Consider the following 24,782-nt stretch of genomic DNA (forward strand, 5'->3'; position numbering starts at 1 on the left):
ATACTATTAAAGTGAAGTAGAGTCATAAGAAATACTTTTTTTTTTTTATAAGCTGCAGATTTAAAAAAGTGACATCCTATGCTCTCAGAAAGATTGATATGACCTACTATTGTAGATGAGTTTGATTCAGATAAGAACAAAAGGAATATATGAGTAAATCTTTCTCCCCTTTACAGCTTTTAAAAAGCACAAAGTCATTTCCTTGCATCTACTTGTGAAAGTTTGTGTGTATGACTTAATAAACTCCTGAAATAGAGGAAATAAAGCTATACTAGAGAGTGCTGTCTAACTGAGACTGCAACAGCTACATACCCGGCATTGTTCAATAGACAAAAAACAGTCGCAGCATTCCAATTTCAATTTTTGCATATAGACTCTTGAGTCAACATACAAAATCTACCTACTCTCCCAGGTTTAACAGTTAATGAACACATTATTTGAGGTAGGCTGACAAGGTGATAAGTGACATGGAAACACACTGGCACGACTAGGCAGTCTCCCATGACATGCTATCAACTTGGGTTATGGTTCATTTAAAAATAATAATTTACTTCATATATCACTTCAAATTCATTTTCTATCTTCAAAAATTCTACCAACATTAATTAATCCTCACAACACTCCTACAACAGAGATGACTGTCTCAACTGCAGAGATAGTGAAGCAGGTCAAGGTCAGATGTTAATTTGTGGTGACAACAGAGCTGCTGCCAGGAAAACCAGGCCGGAACTCAGGAATTCCTGCTCCATCTGTTCTGCAGTGGGGCTCTGATCCCATAGACTCTGCACCTCACAAACTCTTGGGTGGGGAGGCACTGGATGTAGCTTAAAAATTCTCCAAATTTCAATGGATGAGGAGATACAATTTTGTTGCAACTGAGGTTTAAGAGAGTTTATGTAACAGAGCTAGAGCAAGTCATTCTCAGTGACTGACTTGACAGATATAGCTACATATTGGCAGTCATCATTTAATATCTGGGTCCAAAAACATTTCCTCTATGTAAAATACAGGCTACTTACTACAAATAAATTCTTACCTTCGTGCAAAAGAAAAATGGGCTGAGGCACTGGGAGAGAAGTTTCTAGGGCTATCTTGAGGACTGTTTCCTGTTTTGGGGGGGGAAGGGGATGACACAAATAAATACATGTTAGAAAAAAAAGAAAATACCATTCAGGCATGCTCATCCTAGCATTTCCAGGCAGCTTAGAAACCAGTTACTGAATCTCTCTTCTTAAGGTCTCTGAGAAACTAAAATTCTGAAGTAGAATCTTATTTCAAACCATTCTCATTTATATTTGATTTTTAGTGATTGGATGCTAAAATTTATAATTCTGTTTTCAAAGTAATTAAAGTTTACAAAAACAGTATTTTAGCTTGAAAGAAATATTTTGAATACTGGGGTTTTTTAAAATCACACAGATATTTGACACAAAATCCAGAATATGATTAGCATGATTTAGCCCTTACATGAAGTGTCTATAACATTTTGCACAACAGCCATATTGTGAGGTTTTCATTATTATTAGCTCTGAACTCCAAATAAACAGGCAAAACACACAGAATGAAAGTTTTTGCCATTCTTTGTTAGACCAAGGCACAGAAAGGTGACCCTCCTCCCGAAGCAGTAAGAAGCGACTGCACACTGTGCACAGGCAGAACTTCGGGGTCTGTCACTTCTTCATATCAGAGCATGGGACCTCACATTGGCCAGTGCGAGTGAGGGAAGGTGGCAGCTGGGGAGCGGTTCTCCTGCCACCCCCACTGATTAGCAGGTATAATTAGAGGAAATACAGTATCTGGAGAAGAAATAAAGGTGACATCTGTATAAAAAACAAAAGCTAAAAACATTTGTTTTAAGGTAGCATAGGCTATTGCACATGTTTAAAAACCAGTCTTGGCTTAAATAAGGAACAGACTGCAATAACAACAAATTGAAGAAAAAAGGAATGTATTGTTTTGGGGGGACATAAATGAGACTGCAACTGCAATTAAGCAACAGAGAGAAAACCTTCTATGTACACATTTAGAATCAACATCTAATTTTTGAGCAGAAAATTACTACCTATTTGTGAAAAGAAAAGCCTAGTCCAATAGAGTGATTCCTTGAAGACCTCATGCGGCCTTGATTTCTACTCAAATTTTTAAATTAACATTGTGTATATCATAGTGATGTCCTTAACAGATCCCCATTAATTTTACCAAAGAAAGTATAATCATGAAGCTATTTAGATAGTAAACACAGAAGAAACCTTTTTTTTTTTTTTCTTTTTGTCAGAACCAGATGTAAAATACTGCGTTGGTTTGTTTTAAACTGTGCTGAAATCACATTTTTGCATCTGTTCATCCCAAGGCCCCAGGAGACAAGGATTCTACTTTAACTGGCCAATACCCCGGACTCCTTTTTGTCCATTTAACTATCACAGCTGAATCATCTTCTTTCAGCTAACCCTCCGCTCCCCTTCCCCACCCCGAGAACCCACTACTTCATCACTCTTCATACACTTCTGAGGCCTAGATAATTTCAATGCAGCAAGGATTTTTGTTCCCTGAGGGGATTTTGCAATGGGGGGGGGGGGGGGGGATCCAAAGCCGCACATGTGGCACAGATTTCAATCTTTATTTGGGGACCAACGCAATTTATTCTTGTCCTGCATGAACTGCAAACACCACATTACCGAGAGCAAAAGTTCATTTAATTTAACGGCTAACTAGATTTCTTTTGCTTCTACCTGACCTTATTTAATAAAGATAAGCTAAAAAATTGTAACACCGTGCAGATAAAACATGGTCACAAACTCTAGCTATACTGCCCTAGAAAGAATGAGCTGTAATTGGGAATATGTCATGGATTTAGATAAAAGGGGGAAAAAAAGACCAAAAGACTACCTTAAGCTCTGGCAGAAGAGCAGAGAATTAGTTTTAAAGAAAAATTCCAGGGACATAAACACCTTTTGATAGGACGTAACTTGACAAATCAGCATGTGGGGGGTTGTCTATGAATTCTTTTCTACTGATAGCTATTTAAAAATTATATATGGATATCCTTATTTAATATACATCAACAGCTTGCCTAACTGCCCATCAGTTACTTATTCAGAACATATGCTTAACCTTTACATGGAAACAAAAACGCAGTGAAGGAATACAGTAATTTTATAACTATTATGGTGGATTCAATGAGATGCAGTGCTGCAAGCTACTTCACTATGAGCAACAAAGATCACTTCATTACAGACAAAACATGAAGCAGCAAACTCCTATTCAGGAGGAGCATCAGATCCTGTTAAAGGGAAAAATCAGTTTTCAAGCACTGTTTTTAACAGAAAATAAGCTGTTAAAGTAAAAAAAAATGGTAAAGCTGTATAATAACTGATTTTTAAATCCTGTGGGTTTATCTACATGTCTGAGCAGCAACTCAGACAAGCATGGAAACAGAGAATGAAAAATCCAAACTCCATATGACTGGAGAAGTAACTACTGCTATTACGGGTTTAAGGTGTGGTATTCCAGAAAAGCAAGATATGTTAGAAGCAAAGTCCCATACGTGACCTTCATCCTTTACAGCATTCATCCACCCATCTGCAAGTCAATACCTGAGAGACTTTCAAATGAAAACCAGTGCCAGCTAATTCTCTGTCCATATGTGCAGTGCTTGCTTATTACTCAAATCCTGTTGTTCTTAGGGATCTTCTGACTGTTGTATGTTTTAGTCCTTGGGTATCTCTATGCTGCCGAGATTATTGCTGATGTTTCTGACCTGATAAAGTAAACCTGACTGGCGGTCAGGCATTAGGTACATAATTAACTCCATCATCCTCCGGGAAAAGTAACATAGTGAACAGGCAATCAACGCACCAGAACAATACTTTACCTAATAAAAACACAAGGGGTGCCTCATTTTGCAGGCAGCTATTGTTGAGGAAACTATACCCAGATTAATTAAATTGTGTGACTGTTTTGTAATTAGCTTCAAGAAGTCCTGTATCTTTGCCACAGAGGGAAAATGTATTAAACCTTTTAAAAAGGCATGTTACTTTCACTGTTACTTTTACTATTAATGCATTTTAATGGCTGTCTACTTACAAAATAAAGAGTTTCTGATGCAAAGACTTTCTGATAGTACCAAGGGAATAAGACATTAATGATAATTGCTATCCCAAACTCCTGATGGATCAAAGTCAGCTCCAGTTTGAAGTCTAGGTGTCATTATTGGATGGTCTTTTTAAGTGAATCACAGTACATCAACACCATAGCAATACAATATCTCCACAGGACATACATTCTTCTGTGTCAGTTTATCTAGTGGTGAACCCATGCTGTGAAGTGAACAATACACAAGAAACCATCAACAGTTACAGGTCTGACTTTCAAACTGTAACAAACTGGGCAAGTCAGCAGAACGCACAGCTGGGCAACAGGATCATTTCGAATACTTCCGCAGGTGCTTTCCACTGAGATCTGCTCAGAGGTGAGGAGCTCAAGCTATTTCTAAAGCTGGATTAATTATGCTTCACACCAGCAAATGACTTTCCCCAGTTAGAGCAGGGAACGTTTGCAAGCTCTTTAAATCTGTTTGCCAGGCTTTCTCTACACAGACTTTTTGCTAAGTAACTTTGTTATGGTTAGCAGCTGGCTTGCTTCAAGGAGATCTCTTACTCCCATCCTGGATGTCACTGAAATCTCCTGGCATGCTCAGTAGCCCCTGCTTCTAGGAGACATTAATATTAGCTAGACATGAAGGGGTAGGAGACCTTCAACAGAATTCTGCGTCCATGTCTATGTTATTCTCATTTCTCCGAACTGGAATTAACATTCCAACCTATGTCCAGAGGAAATCTGAAATTTCCCCTTAAAAGACATGGCACAATTACCAAAGTTCAATGTACGAGCACACAGCAGGGACAACAAAAAGAGGACACCATACAAACTACACACTTAAAAACACAGGGAATGGGCATATCAGGAACAGTGGCATCTTTGCATGTTCTGATTATCATGTTCTGATATCATGATAATCAGGTTCTGATTAAAAAAAACTGGCAATATTATATTTTGATATAATATTATTTAAAAGTCAGCTGAATCCGGACGTAACTTGCTACTTATTCTTTCCTCCCTAAATTATTCCCTAAATAACACCAGGTCCTCTGAAACTGGTAGACTAGTTTCACTCTGTTCAAGAGCAAGACTGAATAAAAAGTCTGATTTCAGCAAAACAGTTTATTATTCTACATGCAACAGCAGTCAGAAGAGTTGAAATACTGTATTATTTTCTTTTCTTTAAACATCAGTTTTCTTTTAAAAACAGATTCAGAGCCCTACGTTCTTACCTTTGGCTTTTAGCACTCCTGTATTTCACCATGAAAAATGTACAATTTTTGACTGTTCCTCTAGCACAGGCATGAAGAGAGCAGCTTTACTACAGAACAATTTTTAACACTAACAGAAAAGCCTACCCTCAAAGTAAAAGTTAGGAACATATTTAAAAAGAGGATTACTGATTGGAGGTAAGACTTCCCTGACCATAAAATTTTGCTTTAAGCAAATACATCATGTAATCCCAGTCATAAATTTACTGACTCCAAGAGGTTGGAACAGGAACAGGTTGCTTGCCACTGCCATACTTACTGGAAGATCCTTCAGGAATCCTCACATTCTGCTAGTTAGAATCTTCCATTTTTTTTTAAAAGTATATATGGCCAGCACGTATTTGTCTTTCCACTCCCTGCAGAAAATATCTCTGGTTGATTTAGATGACAGTACAAGCTTTTCAGTCTTCCTTTTGTTAGGCCAAACAAGTCTCAGTCTTTTAGTCTTATATGAAAAGCTCTCACACTCTATACCATTAGCCTTTCTTCTCATGTGATCCCACCTGGACATGTATAACCAAAGTAGTATGCAGTACCCCAGAGGAAAACCAGGACATTATTCAGTGGCATGAAATCCTCCCAGACTCAACTGAAAATGGCTTCCCTCATGGGAAGAGAGGATTTGATTTTCACGGCTATACAATATTAGTCCTTGCAAACATCATTTGATCCAAAAATGCACTCAGATCCTTCCCTAAATACCTTCTAATGGATGAGTCCAGAGCTGACAGTAGACATCTTTGTTACTGGCCCCCAGTACAAAATTTTGCATGTCGCTATGCAATTTCATACTTTTTTAATCCAATACTTGAGATCATTCAGTCACCTCAACCCAGATTTCCAATGCTGCTCCATACTGGATGCCTTCCAACTTGAATCACCTACTGCAATTTTATGTCAATGTCACTTATGAAAAGACTGAACAGGTTTGGACACAAAAGCAAAACCTGAGGACCCTACTGATAACCTCCCCTCCCACTTTGTATTTTTCTTTTTAGCACCAACTTCTGTCCTCTTCCCTTTAACTGATATATTACTTATCTTGCAATTCTTGTCCTAGTACCTGTCTTAGCGGCACCATATGGTACACACAAAACATTTTACTAAGATACAGACAAATAAGATTTACAGCATTTTTCCTAACAGCTAAATCTTGTTCCTACAGCAGCTACAACTAAGTAGCACCACATGTGGCTATTAATCATTAAGGTTACTATCACCCACAGGAACAAGCTCCAGTGACTGCAGAGGTGGGGACACCTGAGTGCCCTGACTTGCTGAGATTATAATCATTCACTTTGCAGGCTGGGTGGTGCACAAGACCTGCTGACGCAGCAGCAGGCGTTCAGCTGGATGAGCCCATTATCGGCCACGGCACCAGACGCTGTCCAGGCTGATGCTGCAACCCTTCACCTCCCACAATTCTGAATGTATCCACAGCTCCTGAAAAAACTTTCAGTAGGTTTAACAGCTGCCAGCCCAGATACTGAAGGCTAAGGATGTTCAAACTAATTCAAGACAGTTATTAATAACAATAAAGGTTTGAAACCAAAGAAGTGACACTGGTATATACTTGTTCTCTGTCTTGTAAGAAAGAAAGATTTTAAAAGCAGAGATTATTCTTGAAGTTTTTAATGACCTTTACAGATATGTGTAAGGCATAGTGGGAGACACTGGATGCAAACTAAAAGCTGCCCTTCCACCAACATGAATTATCTCTGTAGCTAGTTTCAAGTCCTATACTAATGAAAAGGGCATTATTAAATGTATTGTATTAGTACTTAATGCATGTGACAGAGATATACTTGCTGCATACATTATCTTTTGTCTTTCCCTTTTTTAACCCTCAGACTCAGGCCCCTTAAACCTCTTTGTGATCCCTCAAGCTTTGGATGACTTACTGATTTGCTAACTTTTTGTTATAGCCCATGAAGAGCCTTCACTGTCTCCTGTTGCTCACAAATGAATCCATCTCTCCTTTCACTCTTGCTACTCATGCACTGCTTGAATCCTGCATAATGTATTTGCTTCACCAGTGTGGTGCTCTCTCACTTGCTCTCTCCCCATTCTACCACATGAATGCGAGAATGGCTGAGACATTAAGGCTATCAATTAAAAAAAACTTCTTTATACCTATCTTAAAAATTCAGTGTTTGTCTAATTCAGCTAGCATCTGTAAAGATTAAAAACAAATTCCTTCATGGGAGCAATCTTGCACCATGTTCAGAGCAAATAACAAAAACTGGGGAGAGGGGAAGCCAGGGGGACGCACACAAACTGGAACTAAACCAAAAGAGCTCAACACAAAGGAATTCTTTAGCACTGACAAGCATTTCTTAGGAGCTCCTGAAAAAAAGCAACTCATCAGTAATAAAGTTCACTGAGAACTCTACATGTCTTTTTCATATGGGGCAATTAGGACCGTCCTAAATTTGGGCCACTGGTCCTCCTCAAACATTTCCTCTCTATTTAAACTAGAGGTCACACTATGCCTTCAAGTCCATCTCAACCTGTGAGAAAAACAAGACTACAAGGAAGAGTGTGGGTGTCAAATGCACATCTGGAACATGCACTTCGAAGAATTCTGATTATGCTCAAGCAAGCTCCTCTTCTACAGTTGAGCCATACGGCTCACATCTAATCTCAGTTTTGGACAATTCCAGTCACAATCCACATTGTTATGATTACCTAGGAGCAAGCTGATTAATTCTTCAGCAGGTCTGAAGTAATGGCACATTATTTCCAAAGATGCAATCAGACCTCTAAATGATTACTCTGTAGATATCAAAGATGAAAACATTCTTGAGTAAAGCCACAAATATTGGCATGAGTGCTGATGCAGTGTGCTCTGACTAATAGAGGTCCACCTTCTCAGATTCATAACATGCCTTCACACACCTTGCTTCCGTTGACACAGAGGGTGCGTGTAGCATTTCCTTTGCCTTTAGATATGTGAGGTCTTGGGGAAAAAAAGCAGGCAGCTTAAACTTATGGTCCACATGAAACTCAGGTCAGGGATGGGATGTAGGCAAAGATGATGCAGTAAGGCCTAGATCTTGCCTTTTCTCCCAACAAGGGCAATGCATTGATGTAAAAGGGAACAGGCTGTCAATGGATCAAAGGGTGTCCTCACAAGGGATGAAAATACTGAGTGTTCAGATAGCTGTGAGGCACTGAATTCTCAACCAATGGAAACAATTTTGTTAGACTATGCAAGAAAGGCACAGGACAACACCGAAGAGCTCTCAAGAAGATAATTAATAGAATTGATCCCAGGTGGATTTTGGAGAGTCTGACAGACTACCTTGATTTCATTCAATTAAACTAGTCTAAAATAAAGGGATAAGGACCTGCAGTAGAGGCCAAGATGGGACAAACATCAAGCCAAGAACCTAGTAAACCTAGTTAAATGAGTGCATCTAATGGAACCTTTTGTATTTGCAGCAAGAGAATGGCAGGCTCTCTCCAGGGATAGCTGCACTAGCCTAGCAAGATTTCTGGCACAAAACTGAGCTCTGACAACAAAGTAGAAAAATCTTTTATGGAGCAGGATCTCTCCAACGTCCCCTGTACTCCGCATAGTATCACTAGGACAGATTTCCCAAATATGTATGCAATTATCACACTTCAACTGAGGACAGCTTAATGAATAAACCTGTTTCCAGTGAATATCAGCACTGATCTTTTGCTGTGTCTTTAGCTTGCCCGTCTTCCTCTAGGATTGGAAACTATTTTGGTTTTTTTCCCTTCTCTTGTTTTTTTCTTCCTCTAACCGCAACCACTAATAAGAAAGATGTGAAGAAGTTAAAGGGAAAATCCCTAGTTCCTCTGAGACTTGGAGCATATAGTCCATGCTCTTGGTAGAAGGACTGAAAAATGAGGGACATGTAAGGGTAAATTAGCCAAGTCAATGTGTGCCTTTGTTTACAGCAAAGAAGCTTTTAGAGACTGACCAGTGCAGGGTGCAAAAAAATAGCGTTCTGATTTAGGGAACTTTTCCAGTAGAATCTTCTTGATCACAGCAACTCTGCAGAGGTAGTCAAAAACAGACATTAAAATGATCCAGCTGGACAGCAGATATACCAGGTTCACTCAGTGGAATCAAGGAAGCCTCTCTGACTTGGAGTTATCCCTCCCAGCCAAGGAATGCCAGAAGGAATAAATCCAGCAGTCTATATAGAATGTGCTGCCCCTTGCCAGGTCTCTCTCTGCTGCACTTAGCTGCAAGGGAGAGCAGGAAGCAGAGCTGAGTGCCAGTGTAGGTAAGACCTGGTGGCTCTGGCATCATGGCTAAAAATCCACACTCTCTCTTAAGACGTAGGTTACCAAGGATTTACGTGCATTAAACACTCAGCACTCAACTCCTACTGTAGATGTAGAAGATGAAAATTTGCACTAATGTAGCTTCTCTGTGCTTTTAACCAAAACATCTGCATCTTTGTTTTAATTAGGATCACATTCACACTGCCCAAATTTTAGGAATTTATCTTGGCCAGCAAATCAACTCTAGACAGTATCTAATCAATCACTGGAGAAATAAGAAACCCTTTCAAGGGCGATTGTGGGCTTGCTCTAACTTCAAACTGCGCCTTTGGGAGTCTAGTCTAGGCACATTAGCCAGCTAAGTTAGGAGCCAACATTCATGGGAGTATTTACTGTAAATAACTATATGTAGGGGAAAACTAATAACAGAGATGTATACATGCAAATCCTCAGCACCAGAACTTCCAGCACCGCTGGAGTGTTTGGCATGCATATCTTGGGAGAACATATCAACATCAGAGAATCTAGCGTAGCCCGGGTAACTGCAGAAGTTGCCAAGCTTCAACAACGTTTTTGAACACACAGCACGTGCTGCTCAGTTTAAGGAAAAGAATAGCTACACTTGACCTGTCTTAATCCTTATACTAGCCTTCCTTTTTCCACCTTCGAAGCAGCTTGTCAACATCTTTATGACACCAGCATTATTACTGCCCTTTTATGGTTTGAGGAACTGACTCAAAAAGATGAAGCAACCTGCTGAAGGCACCCAAGTCCCTGCCAAACAGGAATTCTTTGGCCTCTCTCAAGTTCACAACTTATATTCAGGCCCACAGGTCATATGTGTTGCTCACACAAGACTTCTGAAGACTGCTGTGGAGAGCTTATCTAAGCCAAACATTTCAACATTTTATTTTTTAGTTTTAAATAATCTCCACCACAGGGTTTTTTTTTCTAATAAATAAATAAATAATAATGCTGAACTCTTCACTAATCTTCATGATCTCTTCTGAGTTCCTGACTCTGTGATAACCTGCTGCTCAGGGAGAACCACCACTCTTCTCTTATAATATTGCTTCCACAAGAAAACTGCAGACACCTTACTAAACTCATCAACCTCTTGAAAATTTCAGCTGAAATTCTGCACCTTCTCTTTTACCATCTATCTGAAAGCAGTATCTGAGAGCAGCAGTGTATTCAGTGTCATTGCCTACACATGTATTGATGCAGGGCTTTAATTCTGGCATGTAATTACAGCCAATGTCCAGAAAACATAAGAGAAAAATCTTTGATGAAATGTGTTTTGATACACTAAAAAATGTTCCTTTTCAAAATGAACATAAACAATCATATCAATAAAATAACTTATTCTGGGACATCCATTCAATCTCAAAATGCTTTACAAATGAAACAAAATGATCAACAATTTATTGTTGTGGAAATCAAAGCACAGAAGTTTCCAGCAACTTGCCTAACATCAAACATCCTAGGGAGCAACAGCATTAGGAATAGAATGTAATGCCCTGTTCACTGGCCTTGCTACCTTTACCATGCTACCACAAACTATTCTATATACTTTTCAAATTTTACTGGGCCCAGTGAAGGAACTGAAATTGGGCGGGGGGGGGGGGGGGGGAGAAGCTGTCAGAATGCAAGGGGGAAAAACAGCCGTGATCTGTTAGATACTTCTAGACTGCTTCTCACTATAACCTAGGGTTTATGGATTTAAACTGACCAGAGATTTGGACTTTACACAGCAATGATATGCACAGTCTTGCTATTACAAACAATGGAAATAGAAGTAGTGTAGTAGAGAATTTGGCTATTTCCTTCTCCTCATATAGAGATTTTAAACATTTAATAATACTGGCTGTAGGATAGATCAAAATGAATCACCTGCATGAGCTGAGAGAGGTGAGTGAGGTCGAGGCAGAGCTGGAGACTGGCCACTGCCCATCAAACTCTTCCTGTTGCTTGTTCTACAACTGTGGGCAAAAAGATAAGGAAAAAGACAACATTAGCATCAGAAATACCGCATATACTGCATATGGAATTTTCTTACTTTTGGCTACTTTGTTCCTTCACTTCCCAGTCTCCTTTTAAAAAACAGGGCTATTGTTTTAGGACTGGCATGAGTCCAAGAAGCCCAGAATCATATTGGATAATGGCAAAAGACAGCAGTTTCCACAGAAAACACACCATAGATAATTTTCAGGTTTGCACATTTACTGCTCTGTGCAAAGATTAGCATACTCCTGTAGAGTACACAGCTTGTTTCTCTGCCATGCACTTCCTTTTTATAATATATAAAAATATACAAGCATAATCTGAAAAAGTCTCAGTTCAGAATCACCACTCAATGACTAAACCTATTTGTGTTACATGAACTGCGGCTCCAAATCACATGCCATGAAAAGCAATGATTTATCAACCTGAGAATTACACAATAATTGTAAATCTAATTATTGAGATAAATTTCATATCTGTGCCTTTGTCAATGGAACAGATGATACCTAAGAAAATGAATATATATTTTTTATACATTTTTCACTGCAAAGCCACTAATTTCCCATATCACAAGATCATTAGGCAACATAAATAGTAAATTAACACAACTACTAAATTTGGGAAAGAGACATTTTTCTTAAATATACCTTACCTTACCATTTTAAAGTATTTGTTGGCAGAAATGTTTTTCTTTCCTCTGTCAATTATAACCAATATTCTCACAAACACAACCCCCACAATGTTGCAAACATTCATGCACAAGTTAAAAAGGATCTTGAAGTCAAAGAGATTATAACTGCACATAAACTTCAGTGCACATGTAAATGTTTATAGGACTGCAATCAAAAATTTTCTGCAAAGCTTCAGAAAAACTCAAAATCACTAAAAGGGGAAAAATCCACATCAAAAAATTTTTCATTAATAGAGTACGTTCCAACAGAAGCCAATTCGCATCATATTTGAATGGTCACTGAAGACCAACTTTGTAACATAAAGTCCCTATATAATAGCCAGTAAGCAAAACTGATCAGTCTTGATACTGTATGAGTTGAATAAAATGCAAAAGGATAGATGGAGTTTAACAGAAAAAACAGATTAAATAAAACAGATTCTAAAGTACACTGAAGTATTACTGAAAACAAGGAATCAGGGAGGAGGAGAACCGCAAAAGTACCTTTGGAATATTAAAGCAGCATAAAAGATATTTGCAATTATACTGCAAAAAAGGTCCAAGACCAGAGTCCCTTTCAAAAATCTTTTGCCAAGCAGCAAGTGTACCATTCCCAACTGTTTACTGAGTTAATGCAGGTTCATTTGAATGAATTATATAATGATCTGCTGTATCGCTTACTATTATAATCAATTAAACAATAAGTTAACTCATAAGTATACATTCATCATTACTACAAATCTGTGTAACAAAAGAAAGCAAGATACAATCAGAAGATTCACATTTGAAGCACAGGGGAAGGAAAAGCCAAACAAAACTTATTTAAAATAGGAGATTCATTGTAATTTGTAAGCTAAACTGGGAAAATTTTGTAAACGTGAAACATATATATATATATAATTTATGTTTTTAGGAATCTGTCTAGGTTAAACTGAGCTAAGTAGAAGTATTTTTAATGTACTCAGCATTTAATCTACTTCTTAAATGATATACATTGAGCAAATATTCCACATTTCATAAGACTGAAATTTCAAAACCATATTGCTTTATCCCATCTCCAAATATTGTGCAGCTGAGGAGTCATATTGAGTTGTTCCGTTACATTCTAGGAATGGTCCAAATTCTTCCTTTTGGCTTCATGCAATGTCCTACATTCTTGGAAACTTTTCTCATCTCATGCTGTAACAAGCCTCACTTTATCTGCTAAAACTTGAATAACTGTTCATTTGCTGTTCTCCAGTCCAAAACTGAATCCAACAGACATTCTTGGTATTCGTTAGACTTTCGCTAAAGAACATGGCAGATTGCATCTATCCATGACGACCTGATGACCTCACTACAGCTTCTGCGCTGCAGCCTGGTGTCATGTGACCCCGCCGTGTGGCATTAAAGAGCTCTGAATGGACAAAACTAGGGATCTGAAGGATCTTCTCATTTCCTGTCACAAGGACAGCATACGTTTTAAGAATCTAATGCGTTATCTTTTCCTAGCAAAAGAAATTTCAAAGATAGTGGACAATTCTCCTTTTTTAACTAAACATACATTTCTTTACTTTCAAATTCTAGACCCAGCAGACACTGCATTGGTTCTGTTACAAAAATGATTCCAGATACATGTCTCTCAATATCAATTACTCTTAAATTCAGAAATTGAGAGTTTTACCACTCTTGCCAGAATTTCCTATATAAATGATTGCCTTATATTCACTTTTGTATTAAAATTCAAACTTCATATTCTTCAGATGAAGTTAGTGCAATACCTTTCACAGATCATTATCAAAGGTTTTAAATTCAAACCATCTTTTTTTTTGTACTTTTAAGAATTATTTCTTAGGACTACGATGGCATCATCTTCCACATCAATATCTTACATAATTTTTTTTTTTTGGGGGGGGGGGAGAGAGAGAACCACAGGTTTTCCCAACTGTCATTTCAAAAAAATTTTGCTATTTTTTCAGATATGGCTGCAGCTATATAAAGAATTTGTCACCATACTCCAGAGAAGTGTTCTATTAAGAGATTAAAAGAATAAAAATACAAAATATCCTCTGTCTTACTAGTAAGGTAAGATGCAAATCACTGCATGAAAGGGTAATTTCATCCTACAGCTCTTGCTGTAACTTTTTTTTTTTAATTCTATTTCATGAAAATTCTGAAATGATTTTATCCATCCTGCATCATCGATGAAACACACCTCTTCCCCCAGATTAATGCTGTTATAGAAGAGGCTCTTTATGGGTAAAAAAATCTTCAGGGAACCTTGACAGATGATCTAAGCTGCCAGAACACCATAGATGGGAAGCAGGGTCCCACTAAGGAGGTAGCAAAGGGTTGCTAACTGAACCGTATTTAGTCTTGAAACACCCGTCTTCAGAACACAAAAGAATCTCAAAAGTTCAAGTCCTTCTGTGGACAAAATCATTTATCCCACATCTCTGTAGACATCAAGCACCTTTTTCCCTTCTACTGTCTCCACAGAACAACTATTGTTCTCCCATCCAAATCCGACATGATAAACCACCGGATAAGAGGCAGCCCTGAAAGAAAGCCTCTTTGTCTGCAGCAAAGGTAGAGCAGCGCAGGAGCAATCTGCAGGGATTGTAACACTGGGAAACATAAACCTCGGTAAACCATGGAGAACTACACCCTCAAAATGCAATTCTCTAAGCCTTGGATTTCAGGTCCTGATCAGGTTGCACATCACAGAGAAGAGACCAGCAAGCCAGGCAGCTGATATGACACCGGGTTTAGAGCAGTGAAAAAAGGAAAAAGAAAAAAATCTTTTTCCAAGAAGAAGAATGGAGTGGGAGAGGCCCAAATAATGTAAAACATTTCTCAGTCATATTCAACAACGCTAATTAAACATAACAAAACTTTAACAGAATATAAACTTTAATTTTTTGCCCTTTGTCCCCTTTCATTTCCCAGGAAAATGCTCTCTGGACTTTGGTCTGTGGCCTATAACTTACAAAGTGGCAGTCTTGAACCTCTACCTATCTGGAAGTATTGCTGTAGTTTACATTACATCATATCGGCACGTTACCCACATTACAGTCACTGGTCCTGATCTTAGAATCCAAATCAGTTTTCTGTTTGGGTTTCAAATCCTTCACAGCCTGGTTCTGCCTCACCTCCTGTTCTCGCCGTCACCACCGCTCCTGCCCACGCACTCCACACCTCCCTGCCCCAACTCTCCAGCTCCCTTCTCACGGCGTCTCACCGGTGGGGAATTCCTCACTCCTCCCCACCCCGGCACCAGCATTCAAACCTCTCGCTCGGTCACTCTTCCTGAAAGCCTAACAGATGAGCAGCACTTCCCATGAGAAGTATTGCATGATATAACAGAGGAGGCTACATAAAAAGTGCTTTGTACTGAGCCATGCTAATCTCATAAAGCAAGGGTGAACTACAGCTGCCGAAAGATGCGTTTCAGTCACATGAAACTTAATTACGCTGCTGCTTAAATAGCCACAATTCTTCCAATAAAGGGCAAAAGCCATTTAGACAGAGATGATGGGAACTGATATATCAAAGCACAAGACAAAAATACTAGTATGGCCATTAAAAAAGAGCTACCCTCCACAAGCTCTCAGAAATGCTAAACAGAATAAAAAGTTGCATCAGAAGTCTAGTTCTTTTAGTCATATGCTCAGGACAGACCATACTAATGCAGGTTTCCTAATAGTGTAATCAAGAAACAGCAATAGCAGTGAGAGGTATGCACTAGCATGCAAGTTTCTTCCTCAGAAGAAGTGCTAATATGTGAGCAAATTACTGGCAGGAAAGGTTAATTGCTTAAAAAAGAAAAAAAAAAACATAGAGAAAGAACGATATATTGACAGAGGTTACCACTTGCCATTTCATAGGAAATCTGGCATCTGTTTTAATCATTTATAATGATTTCATTTCAACATCCTTAATTATTAATATTTACACTTGTAATGAAGATGGATTTGGGCTGTAAGCTATTATGACAGTTCTCCACCTTTCACAGGATATGCTGAGCACAGCACTATTTTGCCACACAGCTTCTTAATTTTGTTATCAGTGTGATGTATTGACCTAGCAGAAGGTAAAGATTAAAAGGGAACCCCTCCTATTTTAAGGAAGATTGCAAACAAAATCTTGTATTTGTTAATGTAAGTGTAGAGAAAATAAGCCACTGCAGTATCCAGAATGCAAAGCCTGACCATGTAGACACAAGACAGACTAATAACGCAAGACCAGCACTACAGTAAAGGCTCTAGGGATAGAAAAGATGGTTACAATTTCTGGAGTGTTAAAATTGCATAGCTGAAAGCTACCTCAGGAGAAACATGCTATCCCTAGCAAGACATGAGATGTCGCCACTTTGTTTATACAGGAAAGTTAAATTTAAGTTATATTTCAGTTATATTTAACTTGTTATGAAGCTAGGTAACCTATGACTCCACAGTTATTTATTATCTTCATGGAGAGCAACACTGAAGAGCCAACAGTCCACACTGCACTGACTTAAAAAACATTTTTTTCAAAGCATTTCAAGTACTATCTGCCAAAGCTGGGTATGAATCAATCAACTTTTTAACATACAAAGTGAGGGATTTACTGGGGGGGGGGGGGGGTTGCCCCCTCCCCCCCTTTTTAAAGCCTTTTGCATTAAAAAGCAGTTTGGTGAATATTTCTAAGCTCTCCAGAACCCTTGCAAGTGCTGTAGGACATTATCTTGCATATATATGTGGGACATAACTTAATAGTAGTTTCATACTTCGATCACTTTCTGAAAGAAAGCAAATCGACCAAGACTGTTCCTCTGTGAATACCACAGAATTAAGGTTAGGTGAGCAAAATCTACAAACTCCATTCAGTGCTATTTGTTGTTGCACTGTTCTACTCCAAAGCTAAGAGACACTCTAGAGTATGGAAACAAAGGGTTACAATTTCAAACAACATTTCCTAATTCAAAGACTGAAGTAGGTAAACCTGCAAGGTGTTACAATCACTGTGAGAAATGTGCCAAACATCTGAACGTGGATTAAATGTACTAACAGGAACTCAAAATTTTCATTTTGTTCTTTTTAAGGGCTTTCAATGTTCCATACTCATACACCGATCAAGTATCACGTAGCATTATTTTCACTAGACTGCATGTCTGCACACATTTTCCAAAATTGTGTGTGCGTACATGTATATATAAAATTATACATATACATACAGCAAAACATTGTTTATTATAGATCCTGCTCACTGTAAAGAACTATTCCATAACAATCTTTAATGAGCTGAAGAAAAGTAGTCTTGGAATTCTACAAACATTTGAACTACTATAATGCAAATATTCAGATTTTACCTTTTTATATTTTATGGTTTGATCAATTTAAATGAGGTCAACTTTCATCTAAAGAAAAGAGTGCTGTCAAAATATAATGAATACAACAACAACAACAAAGCATGCAGCTGCTAGCAGCGCTTGCTTGGCAGAGTTTGCCCTGAACTTTGGAACACAATTGCAAGTGTTTTAGTTTTGGCTATTGCCCTGGTGAACGTGGACAGTAAGTGAAGGGTCCTTTCTAGGTACTGACACATTGGTGTTCAATCCCTTTTTCCGTGCCCTTACGGCTGCTTACTAGCTGCCAGCATATCACCAGAGCTCTGCCTTTCCTCAGCAATACAAAAGAAGAAAAAAAAAAACAAAAAAACTACATTGCAAAAATATCTGCCAAGCAATCTCTGCTGCTCAGACCTAAGACAGACCTCTGTAATGCTTTAGAAGGCCTCTCAATTTCCACCCGTCCAGCAGGAAGTAAATTCGTTAAACAAATAAACAGACCTTTCGTTAAGCCTTTGCAACCGTGAATGTTAAATCTATGTCCAAGATATTCAGCTTCAGTGACTGCTCTCATTTTTGCTGTATGCAATTTTGGTCCAATTTTTCTTTTTCTCATACAGCACAAAACCATTAGGACATTACAAGAGTTCTGAGTTTCTCCTAAATAATCGTGTACTTCTGTTCTGTTCCTTCCCACCTCTAAAAAACTGACTCAGAACTTAACTGTTACAGAGATAAATATTTAATTATGTAACATAAAACAGACTATTAAGCCATCAACTCCACAGTTGAACAATGTTCATAAAATAGCTGCATACAAGATAAAAGTCTGTAATGCATGTAAGCGGGCAAACAGTGAAGAGCGGGCAAAGAATACTCAGGATCATAAACCAGTCCATGGCACAATTCAAGTTCATTATCCACAAAATGCAATTTTTGCAACTTCTTAACATACAACCTATTGAGAACACACTGATGGGATCATTTAAATCCCAGTGCATCTTGAATTTCTTTTTTAATCTTATTTGTGTTCTGGAAAGGAATATAAACCAAGTTATGAGGTGAACAGCACGTTCACTATCATACTGAGATATAGTCATCTAACTTAATTCCACAATGCACTAGTATTTCTTTCAAAATAGAAAGATAAATAGTAGGATGTATTTTCCACTACCAGAAGCAGTGTGAAAAAATACACAGTGCTGGCCTAACTCATTCCTAAGTATGATTATTCTTATTATTCTACATAATTTAGGAGATACAAAAAAAGACACAAAACGCATCAAAGAAAAGTAACTGGGAGCCACAGTAATGGGTTGAGTACTACTATAAAGTACTACCTTAAAAAAAAAAAGTGTCATTCATCACACCTGTGAAGATCAAAGAGTTCATAGTTTGGAGCTCTTAGCAACATGAAGTAGTGTTTTGATTTGCATAGTGATAGCCCTGCAGAAATCATTTGCATAAGAGAGGAAATACCCTATTTACTGGAAGCATGGCTATCACAGCTGCACCACACACAGGCAACTCAGAAACACAGGCCTCCCTATGCTCTTGGCTATCTCCGACAATTTTGTATTAACTCAGGTCATTTTAGATTTGACTCTAGACTACAAGCTCCTGGTACTGGTTACTGCCTCTCTCGGGATAAGGGGATATGGCCAGACACTTCTAATGAGGTTGCCATGGTCATCTTCAACCTAGGCTGAGTGTGGGATGTTTCTTACTCTGGCTCCTTGCTTGTTGTTAATAGACTGGGGAAAGGGGGGGGAAGAAAAGGAGTAAAGTTAGTTGGCACCACACTGCGTGTTATTCACTACTACTGCTCTTTCCAGAGTTTCAGCTCTGTGTCAGACCAGAGCGCTCTCTCCTAGGCTGTTACGCTCAGCCCCGGACAGAGGACGCTTGCCTGCTTGGTCTGTCACCAGTGTGGGAGCTAGTGTGGTGCCCCGTGACGGGTGCTGCTCTCCGAACAAGGAATCCGAAGCGGGGCAAGGCGGCAGCTGGGGGATCTCCTTGCAGCTCAGCTCTCAAGCCGGAACCAAGGCACTGAGCAGCTGCCTTCGCCACACGAAGGCCAAGTGGAGCAGTCCAGCCAACTCATAACTTCTATCCAGATTGGTCCTTAAGAAAGGATAGCATCCTGTTCCAGCCATATTTCCTTTGAACGACATCTATCTACACTCAAGGACTTACACCACAGTCAATCCCCAAAGCTGTTTCAATACTGCAAGGGAGCCCAGATCATCCCCTGAGCTCTCTGAAAGCCTGGCTGAAATGCTGAGCCCAGCATAGTTCAGAAGAAAGATAAAAAGTGGGAGTATCTCCAAACTACAGACAGGAGACCTGCTCATCCAGATACTTATCACAATAAAATCCTGTACACCTTCTCCCCAGCCTTCTCATTCTGCTTTCTGCTTAGACCTACCACCTCTTGGCTTTCTCTTTTTCCTTACTGGCAGCTGTTCCCAACAGCACAGCTCTGGGCACAACTGTTCCTAACGTACTGTATTTCAAGGGGTTGGTGTGTCAGGATGATGAGACAAATAGACCTCCTCACAGTGTTGAGAGCATTCCCCAAACAGCATGGAGAGTTGATTTAAAGAGCATCTCTCTTGGCTGAAAGAGCACAAATGATGCTGATACTTGATAAAGTCTCAAAAGGTTAAAGTCTTATATCATCTGAAATTATCACATATTTATACATATGGCCAGCCTAAAAATTCAGACGCCTTAATGTCGGAGTAGACATCTTTGATATACCTCAGAAACAACTGAACCTTTTCCATTTGGGGGAAGGAAGGAGTGAGCGCGGGCTAGAAGAAATGATTTAGTTTGCTTTCCTTCATGCTACAGAAGTTTTGCTACATCTTTTTTTCAACTTCCTCAATTTGTTTGTCAAAATAATTTATGTTGCCAAGGCAACATAACTTTTTTTTCTCAAAAAACCCCCCCAAAAAACAGAGGTTTACTGAAACAGAAGTCTATGCAGTACCCTCTATCACATGAAACACTGTCTGTTCTCCACTGTACTCCAGAGACTCTCCCCATGAGAAAAGCCACTAAAAGACAAACCCTAGAAATCCTTTTCCCTATGTTATTTCATAATTTAAAAAATGATTTTCTTTGAAGTATCATTTTTTTTAAACCTTGAAGAAAGAAGTGCAATTAAATTAACCAAATCCTAAAATCTAAGAGTAGGAAATTGGGAGCTGCCTGAAGTACAGACAATTTACATGGTTTCATATTCAATCTAAATAATTCTCTTCTGTTTTGATCCCTAAAATAATTTATACCTACCTCATTTCTCGTACAACTAAATAGTAACAATTCCTTTTACTCAAAATAGTAGCGAACTTGGACAGAACTGCTTCTCTTTGCTAAATTTGGCAGCTCTTGCCCCTTCCCCAGTCCTCAGTCAGACCCCCACTCAGCTGCTGCTCCTTCAAAGATGGTACTTGCCCTGCTTGGTCTTCCCTGCTTACAGTTCCACACTGCTTCTCTTTGGGCTTGATTCTAGCAGCCCCAAATCCTTCCTCCACTGAAATCCTCAAAACTTCATCCTCTTGGAGTACTCGCTCAGGCTTCCTCATGCATAAACACACAGCAGTACCTTACATTTACTGTCATAAATATCCCTGGAGGAATATATATGATAAACACACATGTTATCTGCAAACCATTAGCAAATAGTAGCAAGCGGAAAAGAATCAGCAGGTGACATAATGCCAAACCAACACGTGACTGAAAAACTGCATCCCCAGATCAAATTTACTAGAAACAAACCCAAATTTCCTTGCTTGTACTGATTTGAACAGGATATTAAAGAAGCTACAAGACACTTTTTAATTGTATCAAGTGTTCTATTTTCTGACTGAAAAGTAATATGCTCAGAAACTGACAAAAAAATACCCCTTGGCTAAAAAGCAAAGGCAGATCTAGGACATTAAGAAAAAGTCACTTAATTCTTCTACAGCCATCTATGTCTGTCTATTCCTATTTTAAAATGGTAATTGTGCAAATTATACCTGATTATTACCAGTTCATTGCTGATACTTTTTCGTGCAAGACTTCTGCCTTTCCTAAGTTTTTTCTGAAACTGGTGGAATTATCTTTAGCTAATTCACACCAAAAAGGGATGCGGATCACAGATCTTCTGTAAATAATCACAGACAAAAAGAAAGGGGTGAGTGCATGTGCGCGCGTATGTAATTTTTAATCTTTTAGCTGGAGAAGGTTCACAACAAGGGAATTCAAGAACAGGAAATCAAAAGAACACCGAATTACATTTGTGAATAATGCATTGTAACCACTTCATTTCATTATTCAGTATTTCAGTGCAACTTTTTCACAGCACAATACAGCCTAGCTTAAACAGAAGTAAAATACATTTAAAAGGAGGGGGAAAAAAAGACCTCATTGAAATACAAGTCTGTAAACAAACTCATACAAAAACAAGAAAAAAAACCCACTTTCCTTCATCTTCTCTCATAAAGATCCTGACATCACTTTTTTGTCTTACAAATACAAGGGAGGTGACAATCTACATGCACACACACACACACACACACACACACAGAGTTCACCTGTATTCACCAAAACCACTGTTAATCTCACTACTTAAATATATAAGGCCTATCATCACTTAAGCAGCTAATGCTTTACAAAGTTTTGAAGCAGAAACAGATGCACTAAACACTTAACAGCGAAGGTGCATTTTCAAGCTCCTCCATGCACATACACCTATCTTCCAACTGTGGGGACTGCAAGACCTTCAAAAACAGCAGGAATCATGACAAAATAATACAGCTACAAACACCTAACATTTAAAGCAAATGCTTATATCTTAATTCAGCAGTAGTTTCTGGAAGCTTGATGAGTTTGAACAACAACGAAAACAGGCTTCCTTTTATTGCAGCCAAGACAAAAAGAACGTCAGTCTCCCGCAGACACACACTGCTCCCAACACAGAGCGGAAGGGCCTCAGCACACTCATTTAACCTCCTGAGAACCAGGAGAGAGGATACAACTGCACAGACCGGAAAACACTGCAACTATGAAGCACAGTTGTTTACCCAGCATCTGCAAAATAAGGAAAATGACTTTCATCCCTTTTATGTCACTTTGACATTAACTGTAGTGGTTTAGATTTCTCTTCTTTTCCCCTGCACATCTGAGTCACCAAAAATATGCAATAAATGTCTAATTTTAAACAAAGCAATATAATATAATATATGCACTGTAAGAAGTCAGTAATATTGAAATAAGTTTGTTTCCTTTCTTAGAGGAGTTAATACAAAATACAGCAAAAAGGGTCTTGCTTATTTTTATAACTGAGCTTCTCAAAAAGTTAGAGTCAATATTACACAATTGAAGTCCCCCATCTACCTTATGATCACAATAAACATTTTGCAGTTAATATTCTGTACTGTCTTTTGTTTAGGCATAAGTATTCAATAGTGGTTAAACAAACTGTTAATATGCAAGAATTAAGGGAATAAAGAAAATATGGAGGGTTTTTTTTTAATCGTTATTTAGGACAAAATGTGGACATTTGAGAACTAGGCCCTTTGCTGTTTAAGAACCTGAATAGGAACATTTAAGTGTGAAGCATTCAATCTGCAAACTGCAGATGTTCCTATGAGACCTCTGCCAGACTGACGGCACTTCACAGATGAAGTTCACAAACAAAGGACCCTCTCTCTTACTGAAACCAATGTTGTCCTTCCCTTACATCACAAGCTGAGCAAAAATTTTCTAATTAAATCATAATTAAGCATTTAGAAGCAGAAAAAAGTTCTTTCACTGTGCCCATTCAGCTGTTGGCATCTGCTGAGACTGCCAAAGAGGACATCCATTAATGCCAAGTATGGTGGCCTCCATGAAGAGGTTATCTGTTCGGTAGGAACTGGCTGTCTGCTGAAACTCATACTGAAATATAAGTTACCAAACAATCCATGCTAATAATTTTAAGACATCACGCGACACATACGTGCGGCCAGCAAGGCGGCATTACCCATCTGTCATATTATAAATTAGTCTTTTTGTCCTTGAAGTTTTCCAGACATAGTTAAATCTTTAAATAGCAAAACAACAAATAAATAATATCTGAAACTATATACACAGTCTTTCCTTTTTCCAGGTGAAATAAAGACTGAGTTTATATAACTAACTATTAATTATGATTTTTGTTTTGTTTAACAAAGCTTCATGAGAAATTTGACAGGAAAAAAATAAATACCCTTTAGAGTATTGGCTTAGAGCTAACACTATTTACAAAACTACAGAAACTACATCAATCATTTCTTTTGACTACAAATTTTTATTAGACATACAGTAACTACATATGAGAGTGAGCTACATATCTATACTGCTATAGTTATACCAGGATATTCTCCATTCTACAGTTATAGTTATACCAGGATAAAAGTCCTTTTTAATTGGTTCAGATTTTCCTAGAGGGGAATAGGAACAAGTCACAAGAGCATAAACTCTCTTTTCTAGCTGTAATTGTATACTAACATAGCTATGTCAGAAAAACTAACTGGCTAGATCTAACTCAAATAATTACTCCTATATAAAACCTGCGCATAGGCCTTAGAGCAACCTTTGGTTCCAAACAGCAGTACATTCAGCAGGAGGGCAATCTATTATACATGCAGATCACACCGGTTTGCTGCAAAGTCACTATGAGGTAATTGAATAATCTCCAGTGAAGCAATTCAAATATCTCCAGGCACAGTCAGCAGTGGGGAAGATGATGATTCCGAGATGGAGTCTCTCTCTCTCTCTTTTTTTTTTTTTTTTCCCCCAGTAACACTTAATCATCAAGCACCACACAAGCCAAGAAAGATTAGATGATTTAAATGCTTCAGGTTGCTGCCACAGGCCTGGCACTGAACATATATGCACATTTATACTATTAAAAATAGCACGGCGCAGCATTAAAAAAGTCTCAGCGGCCTAAGTTTCAAGGGACTGAATTACTCGGAGTGATGTCAGAAGCAAGCAATGTAGGCCATCCCCAACGAGCACTGATGCAGCGCTCGCGTTATGCCGCCAAGTATCCCCTTCCCCCTGACGCACTGTGCCACTTTAGTGATCCGAGTATCCAAACCTCGGAAACAGAAATATCATAGTTAATACAATTTCAGCACCTTAAGCCTAT

The 24,782-nt window shown here is 38.5% G+C and overlaps 1 protein-coding gene across 1 annotated transcript in view; it reads right to left on the reverse strand.

Annotated features, from left to right (window-relative positions):
• Nucleotides 1-24,782, reverse strand: part of MAST4 (microtubule associated serine/threonine kinase family member 4) — a 99,087-nt gene that overhangs the window by 69,224 nt on the left and 5,081 nt on the right. The window contains exons 2-4 of the mRNA XM_067316435.1: nt 12,289-12,410; nt 11,526-11,614; nt 1,037-1,106 (exon numbers count right to left, since the gene is read on the reverse strand). Of these exons, the coding sequence (XP_067172536.1) occupies nt 1,037-1,106; nt 11,526-11,614; nt 12,289-12,410 (281 nt within the window). The remainder of the gene's footprint in view (nt 1-1,036; nt 1,107-11,525; nt 11,615-12,288; nt 12,411-24,782) is intronic.

The sequence above is a fragment of the Apteryx mantelli genome, chromosome Z (genome assembly GCF_036417845.1).
Source record: "Apteryx mantelli isolate bAptMan1 chromosome Z, bAptMan1.hap1, whole genome shotgun sequence".
NCBI lineage: Eukaryota > Metazoa > Chordata > Aves > Apterygiformes > Apterygidae > Apteryx > Apteryx mantelli.